General features: G+C 43.0%; 1 protein-coding gene across 3 annotated transcripts in view; it reads left to right on the forward strand.

Moving 5' to 3' along the window:
• Positions 1 to 12917, forward strand: part of LOC121503884 (RNA binding protein fox-1 homolog 3-like) — a 679192-nt gene that overhangs the window by 626873 nt on the left and 39402 nt on the right. For all 3 annotated transcript variants that reach the window (XM_041778468.1, XM_041778467.1, XM_041778469.1), the window contains 2 exons: positions 5916 to 6048; positions 9626 to 9665. In XM_041778468.1, coding sequence (XP_041634402.1) covers positions 5916 to 6048; positions 9626 to 9665 — 173 coding nt within the window. The remainder of the gene's footprint in view (positions 1 to 5915; positions 6049 to 9625; positions 9666 to 12917) is intronic.

Raw genomic sequence — 12917 nt, forward strand, 5'->3', positions numbered from 1 at the left:
TGTGTGAGAGCTGGAAGGCATCCAGCTGCAGAGCTCACCTTTGTCCTGGTTTCCTGCAGGCTGATCTGGTTTACACAGAAAACTTTTGTAAGAAAAGCCCAGAATCTGTCCTCAGCTGGCTCTTTTTAAAGAGTCCAGCCAAGTAACAAATGTCATGAGGTGTCTCTGACCGGTCCATTTATCTATTTAGTAACACATGGGCTTCTGTAAAACCTAGGATGTGAAGCTAAAGCTGAGTAAAGGGTTAAGGATAAACTCTAATTGAGACCAAAGATCCACACTGTGATGAATTTAAACTCACATCTCGTAACAGGCCGCTCTGCAGTATCTGGGAACAGGCCTATGAGACTGTCAGGTCAGGAATGGGAACATATGCTGGTTCTGCAATGCTCTGGTCTCCTGATGGCCATCCTCCAGGTCTGCTCCAGGCCCGTGCCCTGTCTCTCCAGGTGTCCCTTCAGCCCCAGCGTCTAGACCTGGTTCTGAGTACCCAGTATGTGGTGAGCTAGATCAGGCCTGTCAGCATTAGACACATGGTCTAGCAAGGATACCCAAAGATGTGCTGAAGAGTTGTCACAAAGAAGTCCTTTCAGCCATCAGTCAACCTCCAGGCCTCTCAAGGGTGTAGTAAGACCAGGAGGACCAAGGACTGAAAGACTCTGACTTTAGTCGGCATGCTCAGATATCAGGAACACAATCTGCAACAGGGGTTCTCGACCTTGGGGTCAGGACTCCCTTGGGGGTCGCGAGACACTGCCCTAAAAAAAAAAAACATTTTTTAAATTACATTGTTGGCACTTTGCACCAATTTTGTCAAAATTTTTACCCCTTTTCATCATTTTCCCATATATTCTAACACATTTTTTCTAAACATTTTTGCCATCTTTCTACCACTATTCATGCCCATTTTTGCCGCTTTAACCCACTTTTGCGTCTTTAATCTAATTTTTGCTGCATCTAACTTATTTCTGCTAATTTTAAAATCAGATTTCACCTCCTTTTCCACCATTTTTTTGCCATTTTCAACCCATTGTAGCAGCTTTTAAACCATTTTAATTCTTTTTATAACAAAGGGGAATAACATTTTTAAGGCTATTTACTACTAAAAAGATATCAGTTTTTGATAAGAGTGGTTATTGTTTAAGGTTTAATATGAAATCACAGCTTAACTTCACAATGGACCGTGGTTTTGTGGACCTCCATGGGCCCCCAGTTTGGCTGGACGCCAAAAGCTCTCCCATTTATGCCCCTTTATGGACGGCCTTGTCTCCACATGACTACTCTAGAATGTTCCTGGCTGTTCAACCACCTTCAGGTACAGTGGGGGTCCCCGGTCTCTGGCACCTTTATTTTGGGGGTCACGGGCTGAAAAGGTTGAGACCCCCTGCTCTATAAGACTGTAAACTAGTATAATAGGAAGTAGCTATGACCCCTCATTTAAGGTATTGTCCTGAACAAGCTGCAGGACACCAGGGGGCATGCTACACATCCATAGAAAATCTAACCCTAACCCTCTCCTTCACTTGTAGCAGTTGTGCTCTCTTACGCAGTGTGATGAACCCAGCAAAAACTTTCAGTTTAGAAGTAAACTAGATTGTTCACAGCTGCTCTTAACTGCAAACAACACAGAGACACATAAGTCAGCTAATTGTTGGTTGGTAAGCTACACCACAGAGATCAATAGTGATTAACCGTTCTGCCCTCCTCGGGCATTTTTGGCCATTTTTCTCTACTTTTTTTTTTTTATTTGTGGCATGAATTTTTTACAGGAACTTTTCTTTCTAGTTAAATTTTTGAAATCCAACATGTTTTACTCTTTAATGTCATTCATACTCTCTCAATGAAATCTGCACCCTCTGGACACCTTCGAGGCAAAAATGTACACGTACAAAAAACTGCCATTAAATCAGTATACGTCAATATTTTTTCTACTCTTTTTTCATAAATCTCTTTAACAACTTCAGACCTGCTCAAAACTACCAAACATTCAATAATTCTCAGAATTTTAACCCTTTTAAACTTACACTCCATAATATAACAGGCAAAAGTACAAGAATTTGGTGCATGGTCCTACAATGAGTAAATGGTTGAATCTGGTGGAATACGGTAAAAATGTCAAATTTCACTAGACTTCTTCAAGTTGAAATGCTGACATTAAAGAATGCATGATTTTATACTGCAATGACAGTGAGATTAAAAAACCTGGTTTTAATGGAAGTCAATGGGGGCATTTTTGCCTTGAAGATGTCCAGAGGGTTTATTTGGCACTATGTAAAAAGTATTAATGCAATCACATCAGTTTTGTTGCTGATCTTTGACCCATCCAAGACTCTTATCACCCCCAAAGCCCCATCTTTCTACTATTTATTATATGGAAAATAATTCACTTTTTGTATTTTTTAGTAAAAAATAAAATATTTCAATAATCAAACTGGCATTTAAAGGGTTAAAATCTTGAAAATTATGGCATGTTTGGTAGTTTTGAGCAGGTCTGAAGTTGTTAAAGAGATTTATAAAGAAAAGTAGAAAAAAAATATTGACATATGCTGATTTAATGGCAGTTTTTCAGTACGTGTACATTTTTGCCTCAAAGGTTTCCAGAGGGTAAATTTGAGGAGGGCACAAGGGTTCAAGCTGTGATTTAGCATGCAGTAGTATCACAAACATGTTTAATGTTAATTCCAGAGATTCTCCCAAACATTTCACACCAACAAATGCGACTATGAACTTATTTTAAAGTGTTGTAGTCGAGTTTGTTCGAAAGCAACTCACTATGGATTAACATAGACCACTGATTCAACAATCAAGCCTGCAGGGACTCCAGCAATGTGTGCTCACGTTACCCAAAGTGTATATAAATACATTAAAAATAGTATTTACACAATTTAAATGGAGAAATAAAGGCAAATTATAGAAAGTGGGGTTACTACCCCTGCTGCACTGATATTTTTAGGAGTATTTTCATGTCTAAAGTGTATCCATGAGTGCATATGCGTGTGCAAAAGACTAGAAAATGGAAAAATCAATGTTAGGCCGATCTTAATGTGACTGATTCTTCTCAGTTTTGCTTGTTTTTCCAATAATTGGCCAACTTTTCTGGCTTTGCCTCATGCTGGATGTTTTCAGCACCATGGACAGCTGCCATTTAGAAATCCCTTCATTCAGTCCGTCCCCTCGGGCAAACAGGCAGAGCCTCTCCTCTGCAGCGTATCCATAAGTGAGCAGGAGAGGAGTAGTCGCACTCAGCAGTTCATATTTTAGGTGCCGGTTTGTTGATGGCTTGATGCGAAAAGCTAAAAGCTGTGTAAATGACAGAAAAGAAAGGCTAATTGCCGTCTTAATATATGTCGACAGATCCTTTCATTGTTGGAGTGTACGTTAGGGGGATAATTAAGCTCCAGACTCTTGATTAGATTAAGCTGTTTTTGGTCCCCAGTGCGTGGATTAAGTGCTCATTGCCTGATGTATTTGAGCAGGAAGTATTAGAGAGATCAACCTTGTGGAAAATCAGATCTTTCTTTATGGGAGCCGGTTATGACCCCATCATTGGCACAGAGCTGGATTACCTCGGGTCCAACTGGCTCTGCAGGTATTGAGCTTCTCTCAGGTTGACACATATGACATATGAGGTGCAGTGTGACCCCGTCGCCCTCCAGCGCATAACTCATATTTTCTCCGGCACCCACCTCCTGGAAAAAGGTGTTTGACTTTGGTGGCTAGACCGGGTTTGTGCTCGCGTACGCTGTGGCTGTTGTTGCTTTTCACGGGCTTACCAAGGTGTGACAGCGCCTTTGATTTATGGGTTATTATTGAAGCAGTGTAGCCTATCGCCAACTCATTATAAGTTTACATTCACATACATCACTGCATGCATATTGCATACAAATTTCCAAAAAATAAAGAAAAAGGCATTCGGACTCTCTGGGGCCCAGAAATAGCAGTGATTTGTTAAAGAAGAGAGGAAAAACACCCACCGTGGAAACTATCAAAGAGGATTGTTTTTGCCCTTTAGCAGCCGCGCTCAGATGTCCAGTGCTCCAAAAAAAGAGACTAATTTAAATGTCAAGGTCAGCATTATAAATCACTTGGGGGAAAGGGGGCATCCGGCGAGTCCAGGCAGTCTATTGGTATGTTGGCAGCAAACAAAGTGCTGCACACCTTGTTGGAGGGGGAGTGTAGGCGTTACCTGGCCAAATGAGACGCCGAGTTTGAATATGTGTGCAGACCCACTAATGGAGCGTGATGTTAATGGCATAAGACATTAAACCTGGCTCTCTGTGTTTTTAAAAGCACCGCTAATCTGTCTCCCTGTCAGCTTTATTGAAGCAGCGGGGCTAGGGTGTGCATCGTTCATTAGGGTGCTCACTGGCCACGTCTACCTGCAGGGTGAGCGCTGCACATGGCACGCTAACGCCAGGCCGTCACTCCCCCCAGGCGGAAACCTGCACGCCACTGATTATTTACGAGCTCCCATCCTTCTTTATAGCAGGCCGCTTTGGTCGGATTGTGAGGGACTGCCTGCTGTCGCCTCTGTGGAGGCCTGTTCATATAAAACACATCAGATACATGTTATTAACCTGCGCTGCTCAAGCCGCACTCCGCCATCCGAGCAGGACCAGACGGAGGCGTCGCCGCTCCATGGAGTCATCTCTGATTGGACAAAGTGAAGTGGTCTGTGATGGATTCACCCAACACACGCCATGGAAATTAATAAAGCAGAAACCAGCAAGGAAAGGGTGATGAGAGGGCGTTACAGGGATGAAGAGGAATGGTGATGAGTGTGCTGTGATGGGCCGGGCAGGAATGGGATATGGGGGATTCCGGATCACTGGAATCTGGGAAACAAACCCAGTCAAGTCTTAGCCTGTCATCAGAACACCACTGGACTTACCAAAGCAGAAGTATAAAGCTGCACATTTTCTGACTTTTAATGATGATGCATTGTATTGTATGGTTTGGTATGGCATGGCATGCCATAGTATACCTTATGATGGTATGCCATGCCAGGCCATGCCGTACCATGCCATACCATACGATGCAATGCCATACCGTACCATACCATGCTGTCTAATGCGATGCAGTGCATTATACTTTATTGTCCCCTTTGGGGAAATTAGTCCAGGACTCCAGGAACTGCACATATGAGCCATATTCTTTTTGATGGTATTTCTGCACATCTTTAAAACTGGATGTATTTCCCAGCCCTACTCTGTAATTTGTGACCATGGCCTCTCTGCCGCACCGTCACACCAACCCTCCCTCTCCCTCCGATGCTCCTTACCCCCACCCTCCCTCTGTGGTTCACTGGTAGCCGTCAACAGAGGACACATGTACCGGTGTGACGGTCTAAAGATGGTCCCAGATGGGTTCCCAGATCGGGGTCACGCTGAGGTTCGGGCCTTGGCCGTCCAGCCCATCTGCTCCGTTCCCCCTCAGGCAGCTATCCCAATGTCTCATCTGGTTTTTCAACAACGTTCACCTCCCGTTCAATCCAACACCTAGAAACGCCCTCTACGTCTCCCCGGTCTACCCTCCCACCGTTCTCCTCGACGCCCGCCCATTGTGTCTCCGCTATGCAGAAGCTGTGGTGCGAAACTAGTGGTATTGCATCCATTACCTGCCTGTGCTTCAAGGCTGCCCCTCGCCAGGCATCAGGGAAGGATGCGTACAGCAAATGTGGATCCTTGCTGAGTACGGCACAAAGCAGCGAGCTGGGAAAGGGGAGAGTGCTCGATGAGGCGCACCTAGAAAAGATTAAATCTATTGTTTCCTTGTCGTCCCCATAATGCATTCTGTCATAGGGAAAGCAGTGCCACACGTCTCTCTCTAATGTATTCTGTCATAAGGTAAGCAATGCCAAGTGGAGGATGTTCTGTGAAAGTCATTTTCTCTCGCTCTCTCTCCTGTTTCCACAGTAACAGGGTTTCCCTACCCTGCCACAGGAGCCACCGTCGCCTATCGGGGTGCCCACTTGCGGGGTCGGGGACGGGCTGTGTACAACACGTTTCGCACAGCTCCTCCGCCACCACCCATCCCAGCCTACGGAGCGTGAGTATTGCATTTTCAATGTTAATCAATGAAACGAGAATAAGCCACTCAGACGACTCAAGACATTTCCTTTCACCCAGCTGGGATACCACGTATAAGAATAAGTGGTTATACTGGTAATTACCCTGGATAGTAAGACTGGAGTCAGTGGCATAGCATCCAAAAACGCTGTGGTTGGAGATGGATTGGATTGGTCAGAAAGTTAAAAAATAAGACTTTTGTTGACATCTTTGAGGCCCCGTTGTAGGAACAATGTCAAAGCTCCATCTGCAGGAGATCTCAGAGAAACCTGTATGATCATGTGACTTCAGAAGAAAAACAAATATGAAGGATAAGTGACATCTAACTGGCCTGACTGTGTTTTTCTTTGCAGGAGACCTCATTAAAATACTCAGTTGTGGCTATAATTCTCTAACCTGCCCTTCTTATTCAGTATATTCGCCAGTAGGGGCCTAAATGTGTTAATCCTCTCCGCCAAGTTTTGTAGCTGTAAAAGAATAAAGCATCCAGTTGGTGACACTCCAGGGCGCTGGCTGTTGCAGGTATTTTGTCAGAAGCAACCTGATGGAATTGTAAATGTTTTTATTCCAGAGCAGGGAGGCTCTGACTGGTTTGAGAGCGGTTTAGAATAATGCAAATAAAATGACTGGCCCAAAATCATCTGGATTGACTGATCACACTCTGTAGTTGTATCAGAGGTTTATGAGAGACAATGAAGATTCATACCAGAAGGAAAAAATAACCTTAGATTAGCTTTACTTCACTGCCAAGGAAAGCAGAGGCACCCACGATGCAGAACACTCCTGACGAACCAATAAGAGAACAGCCTGAGGTCACCTGAGTGGGGGAAGTTGACGATCCCATTTTGTGTGCATTATAAACTGAATTTATGTTAAAAACGTAGGACTGACTCTGTGCTCTGCTGTTTGGAGCGGTTAGCATCAAGAACAGCCAAAATATTAAACTAGACATGACAATATATGACATTTTTCAATGCTCACAATAATCTTTTATCTGCCATGTAGTGAGTCATTTGGTGCCCAAAAAATCTGCAACACTTTAAAAATTTTAACAACAATAGCTGGGAAAGCTGTTAAAAATGACCATGCCGATTACGATTATTATCTTACAGTTAAGAATTAACTAATTTTATTTATCACCTAACAATTATATTATTGTATATATTATTTATTTATATTTCTTTCTTAGCAATTATAGAAAGCATTAATTAATTTAATGTATGTTAGGAAAACTTAGTATCATTGCTGTAAAACGATGTTTTTGAGAGCAAAATTCAGTAATATTTGGAAGGAAAAGTCGGCCGTGTATGCTGGGGGAAATAGTTTTTTGTTCATAAACTTTCGTTATGGGTCAGTATCATTATAAGGTGCCTTTCAGACTTTGCTATTTCCAAAAACAAAGGTTGAGATTTTCCATTAAACTTTATATTCAGTGTATAAAGCAGATGTTAGAAATGGATTTTGGTCAAGCTCAAACATTTTTTTATAAATTAACTGCAACCAGACAATGTACATGCAAACAGCAAAATATGTCCACCCTGTCAGGGACAAATTCAAAGTAGAATCAATACATTACAATTTTGATTATAAAATGTACATTTTCAGAACGCTATTTAGTCCCTTTGTCAAAAAAGTATTAAATAATTAAAAAATTATGGCAAACTAGTTGCTTCTCTATAAAATCTGTGAGAGTTGCAGTTTCTTTTCTCAATAAAATCTAACATTAAAGATATCTAGTTAAAATTTCAATCAATACCATTCGGCCCTTATTTGTTAAAAAGGGAATCACACAAAAAGTTCTGCTTACTTTGAAAATAATTGGTTTATTTTCATAAAACATGGGAATGACAGTGTGGACAGTGGCATGACATGCAATAAATCTACAGGAAATGAATGAATGGAAAACACATCAGAGGGGGAAATTCAAAGATTTTCACAAAATTCACAAAATCAATTCGATTCTGCGATTTCAGAATTTCAGTTTTGTCCGACTGTCAGGGCCCAGCTCTGACAGCAGTTTTCCAGATTTTCCACTTGTTGCTTTTGTTTCAAGAAACTGGATTGTCAGAGGAAAATTCGATTTGGAAACCTTGACATTTTTTGGAAGAAAAACTCACTAGTGCAATGGAGAAAAAGTCAGTAGTATTTATTGGTATTTTTTAAAAAACCCTGGTATTGGTTGTTCCAAGAAGTTTAATTTGCAAGAAAGACCTGGTATCATTTTGATGAAATATTTGCAATTTTTGTGGTCTTATTTGGAAAAACAACTTGGTGTTAGTTGTTCAGAAAAAAACATTTTTTTAAAGGTATTTCTGTATCTTCATAAATCTTGGTTTTATTTGTCAGGGAAACATTTTATTATTTATGTGGAAAATTTGGTTCTGTATTATCATAAAAGATAGTTTCAGTTTTAGCTCTAATTCTTAATGAAAGATGGTGTTTATGTTGGGAACCTTGGTGTTAAATGACAGGAACACTTTGTAATATTATTTTCAGAAAAGTTGGGACAAATATATGTTAGAAGTCTGTATCATTTTGGTTAATAAATGAGTTTTTCCACCCTGAAATATTCTCCTTATCTTGGCATCAGAAGCCCAGTGTAGTTTCAGTTGGGACTCACATTATAAACAGTGATCGTCCTATTTGCATGGCGAAGTGCTGGAGGGAGGTTAATAGAAATTAAATGATCCTGAGGGATGTATAAGCGGGTATTGAATAGTGTATTTGTCCTGATTTTGTCGTGTATAAGCTCAGACTTCAGGTTGGAAATCTCCGTCTATGAGTCGGCTGGTCTTAAGGTCGTGCACTGCATTTCCTCCTCCTACTTCCCAGAGACGTCTTCGGGGAGTGAAATCATTGTTTGTATCTAGGTATGTACATGCCCTCTGTCTGGCCGCCCGTTGTTTGGACGTTGTCTATTGACAAAGGAGGAACTAACAAAGCCACAGGGAGAGCTGCAGAGAGCTGAGATAGCGTATTACTGGGCAGATCTCACTGGACTGTGACCAGGGCCTATGCTGATCTCCTGGCTTTGTGCAGCCCTGCTTCGCTCTTGTCTCTTATCAGCAGTGGTCTGTGTGGCCGTGGGAGAGGTCTGACGGAGGCCGGCCGGGGGCCCAGTATAGCTGTCTATCTGTGATTAGATCAGGATCCGTCTTACTGCAGGGAGACTAGAAATCCCACTTCCCCTTTCCCCTCCCTCCCACTCCGGGGTCCGCTGCTACCAATGGCAGCTGCTTGATTTATATAGCGGGGGCCTTGTGACGGAGCTCCTCCCCATCACCAGCACACCAGCTCTCCTGACAACACTGCAGCAACTGGAAAGACAAACAATTTTAGCGGAGCAGAAAATTGGACTGGGATGTGAAGCGGTTGCACTTTTCCCTTTAATGTGTCATTCATTATTTGTGCTACAGTACACTAGAGCTGCAAAGAGCTGACCCCACAGACCCACAAATGGTCCAAATAGGAAGAATGAACCAGAAAGGCTGGGATTCAGCAGGGCAGCATGTTCGCCAAATCAGCTAATGCTCCTTTCCTGTTCTCTAATTTCACAGGGTGGTGTACCAAGATGGCTTCTACGGTGCAGAGATCTATGTAAGTACAGTTGGCTTTTCCTCCTGCCTGCTTAGATGAAACAGAAGTAAAGCAGACAAAAGCCCAGCCCTGGAGACAAAAACGTGATCTCCTTAGCCCCCAGCGTTCTCCAAGCATGGCTGCCAAGCCGGCGTCGATTAGGCCTCTGTCTACTGTGCCAAGAAACCCAACAACAAAATTTAAAACCCCCTCAGCTCCTCCCTTCTCCCTCTCCCCTCTTCCTATGATCTCAGACTTTGGCAAAGAGGCAAACCCGGGCTCAGTGTCCCGTGTCAAGTTAGGTCATTTCTTACTTTAGATTAGTCTGGGTTTGTCTTCTGCAGCCCTCCCCCCTCGTTCTCGATACCTCTTTCCTCCTCTCTCATGTTTTGTATTTGTGTACACTCAGAGGGGTTTGGCTGGGATATCCCTTCTTGCCCCTCGGGGGTCTGCGCAGGCCTGAGTGGAGCCGGCTCCTCCCAGCCATCACCGTGTGGGAGATAAGAGGAGCGGCGGCCGATAAAGGGATTAGCCATCCCTTTGGAGCTGTCCGTGCAGGCAGGGTCACATCACGGGCCGGCCTCGCTGCACGTTGCCCTTGACAAAGAAAAGCACAGACGCTGTGGAGATAATGGTGAAATTACCACGCTGCCCCACTTTGACATTAGTCCAAACATTTGTGGGAGGATGTAATTTGTCCTTTTGATTCTGCTATCTTTTTTCTCTCTGCAAACATGACAGTGGCTACAGCAGCAATGACCGTTCAGTCCTACTATCTTATTAGACACCGATGTAGAGGGAACAACCGCAGCACAAACGGATACATAAAATCAGTTAAAACACTGTAAGATGCACAACCAGGCCAGTAGATGGTGGTGAGATTTGTAATGAAACAACATGAGCTCGTCCTTCTACAGAATAGTAAGGTCTAAACATGCAGAAATAGCAAAAGGATTGTTCTTTTGATGCTCCTGCTCATGCATGGCTAAAATAAACACCTGCATATCATCAGTAAAATGGTGCAGTTTTCAACATTTTGTTGCATTGAATTGCGTCGCACAAGACTGCATTAAAACAGGGATTTATATCTATTTGAGTCAGGACCACTTTGCAGTTGTAAATATCCCACTTGATTAGCAGTTATTAATCTTCTCATCTTGCTGTTGTTGGTATTATGCAGCGTGGCTGTTGAAGCATCTCCCTGCCCTTCCATGAGCCTACGGGGAAAGCATCAAGCAGGAATAGCACACATTCCTGCTCCTCCTGTGTCAATAAGGAAAGCTTAAAGCAGGAAAAGAAGCAGAAATAAACCCAGAGCAGACCAGGCATCAGAATGACTTTGATTAAGGAAAATGTCGCATAAAGGAGGAGCTGGGGTGGAGGAGGGTTGCCAAAAAGCAGCTAGCAGAAGAAGCAGCAAATCGTACCCAGGTTTAGATATGGCAGCATGACTGCAGTTAGCCAATAGCGGGCTTAGAGCGAATCAGCTGATGGTTATACGGCAGTGGCACGCCTAAACAAACACTTCCTGCTCTATTTTAGGCATTCAGATACCAAGTTGTAGTCCTTCATACTTTATGTGGATGCACCTCAATGAGAATGGTTGCTCAGACTGATACAGAGGTAGTCTGGTACCCCTTTTCCATCAAAGGAACCAGGTGCTCGTTCGGTGCTAGTTCTAGTGCTTAGCTGGTTCTAATCATGTTCTTCATATGAACAGGTTTGATTTTTCATCAGCAAGGAGCCAAGTTGGAGCCACATCATTACGGCACCCTAAAACGTCAGTACATCACTGCGTACGTAGCCGTTTACCCAAGGACGCTCGCGCTATACGGAAGTCAACAAAGCAACAATGGAGGAGCTCATCGTTACGAGTGATTATCCTGGCTTTGCAAGCCTGCATAAAGATCCAGAGCCTAAAAACCCAACTGCTACAGGCTATCCGTGTTCGTCATAGTCACAGGGAATGGTGGTGCTGGTAGTTGGTGCTTCGCTCTGGCCCAGCAAAGAGTTGGTGCCTGCTAAGCACCAGTTTTTAGCATCTGGAGCCAGTGCTTTGTGGGTGGAAACAGAAAGAACCGGTGCTAACCCAGGCACTAGCCTGGAACTAGCACTGGCACCAGCTCGGTTGAAAAGGGGCCTGGGATGCCTTCTCTGGGATTAGTTTGCTTGTGTAGACACAGCTAATACGGGCCCATATCAAAGACAACCAGGTCATCTGGCGTGAGCCTACTCGCCCCTGAACAACTAATCAAGACTCTCAAACTTGACATCTTAACTGAGTTGTCATTTCACTCTAACCCAGAGGTTCTAAGGAGGTGTGGCAGGGCACACTAGTGTGCCTTTAAGGCACGTCTAGATGTGCCTTGGGAACTTGTACAACTATACATTACTACCACAACTTTATGGCAAGTAGCCTACTGTAACCAGGCCTGCCCACAGATCTGGCTGGAAAAAACCCAGAGAAAGTTCCCTTCCTAGTTGTGATTTATTGATGATATCAGTGTATGTGAGTTGGATCAGTAGCATTGGTGCTAGCGTACTGGCCGAAAAGCATGGCAAGCTATTACTGGGTCGATTGGATTGGTTATTTTCACAGCTTAAACCATTTGATGTTGATTTTTGCAAACTCTTTTGGAACATTTTGCCACATTTAACCCATTTTTGCAACCTTTTTGCCACTGTTTGGCCATTTTTACTCCTTCTTAATCACTTTTAAACCCTTTTTACCGCTTTATTGCAACTTCATCTCTTTTTTGCCACTTTTCTGTTAATCTATTTTGACCCCTTTTTGACACTTTTAACCCATTTATACAGCATTTTTGAAGATTTTCACCCACTTTTGCCTTTATTTGACCCTTTTTACCCCAATTTTGCCCTTTTTTTTAATCACTTTTACCACCGTTTCCATACTTTAAGCCTTTTAGGCCACTTGTAACCCCTTTTTGCAACTTTCTTGTTACTTTTAACAAGTTCTTGCTAATTTTAATTGCTAGGCCACTTCTGTGTTTTTTTTTTTTCTGTTTGTTTGTTTGTTTGTTTTTTACCAATTTTTGCCCATTTCTGACTTTTTCTTTTTTTTTAACACTTTTTCCATCTCCATGATCCCCCAGTTGGCTGGGCCCCAGAAAGCTCTCCCCTTTATCTCTCCTTATAGGCCACCTTGACTGTAATATTATTTAAAAAGTCTATTTTGTATCGATTTAAATATGGTGTGCCTTGAGGTTTTGGCTCAACCTTTGGTGTGCCTTGGGCAAAAAAAGTTTGAGAACC

Source organism: Cheilinus undulatus, linkage group 21, assembly GCF_018320785.1.
Source record: "Cheilinus undulatus linkage group 21, ASM1832078v1, whole genome shotgun sequence".
Classification (NCBI taxonomy): domain Eukaryota; kingdom Metazoa; phylum Chordata; class Actinopteri; order Labriformes; family Labridae; genus Cheilinus; species Cheilinus undulatus.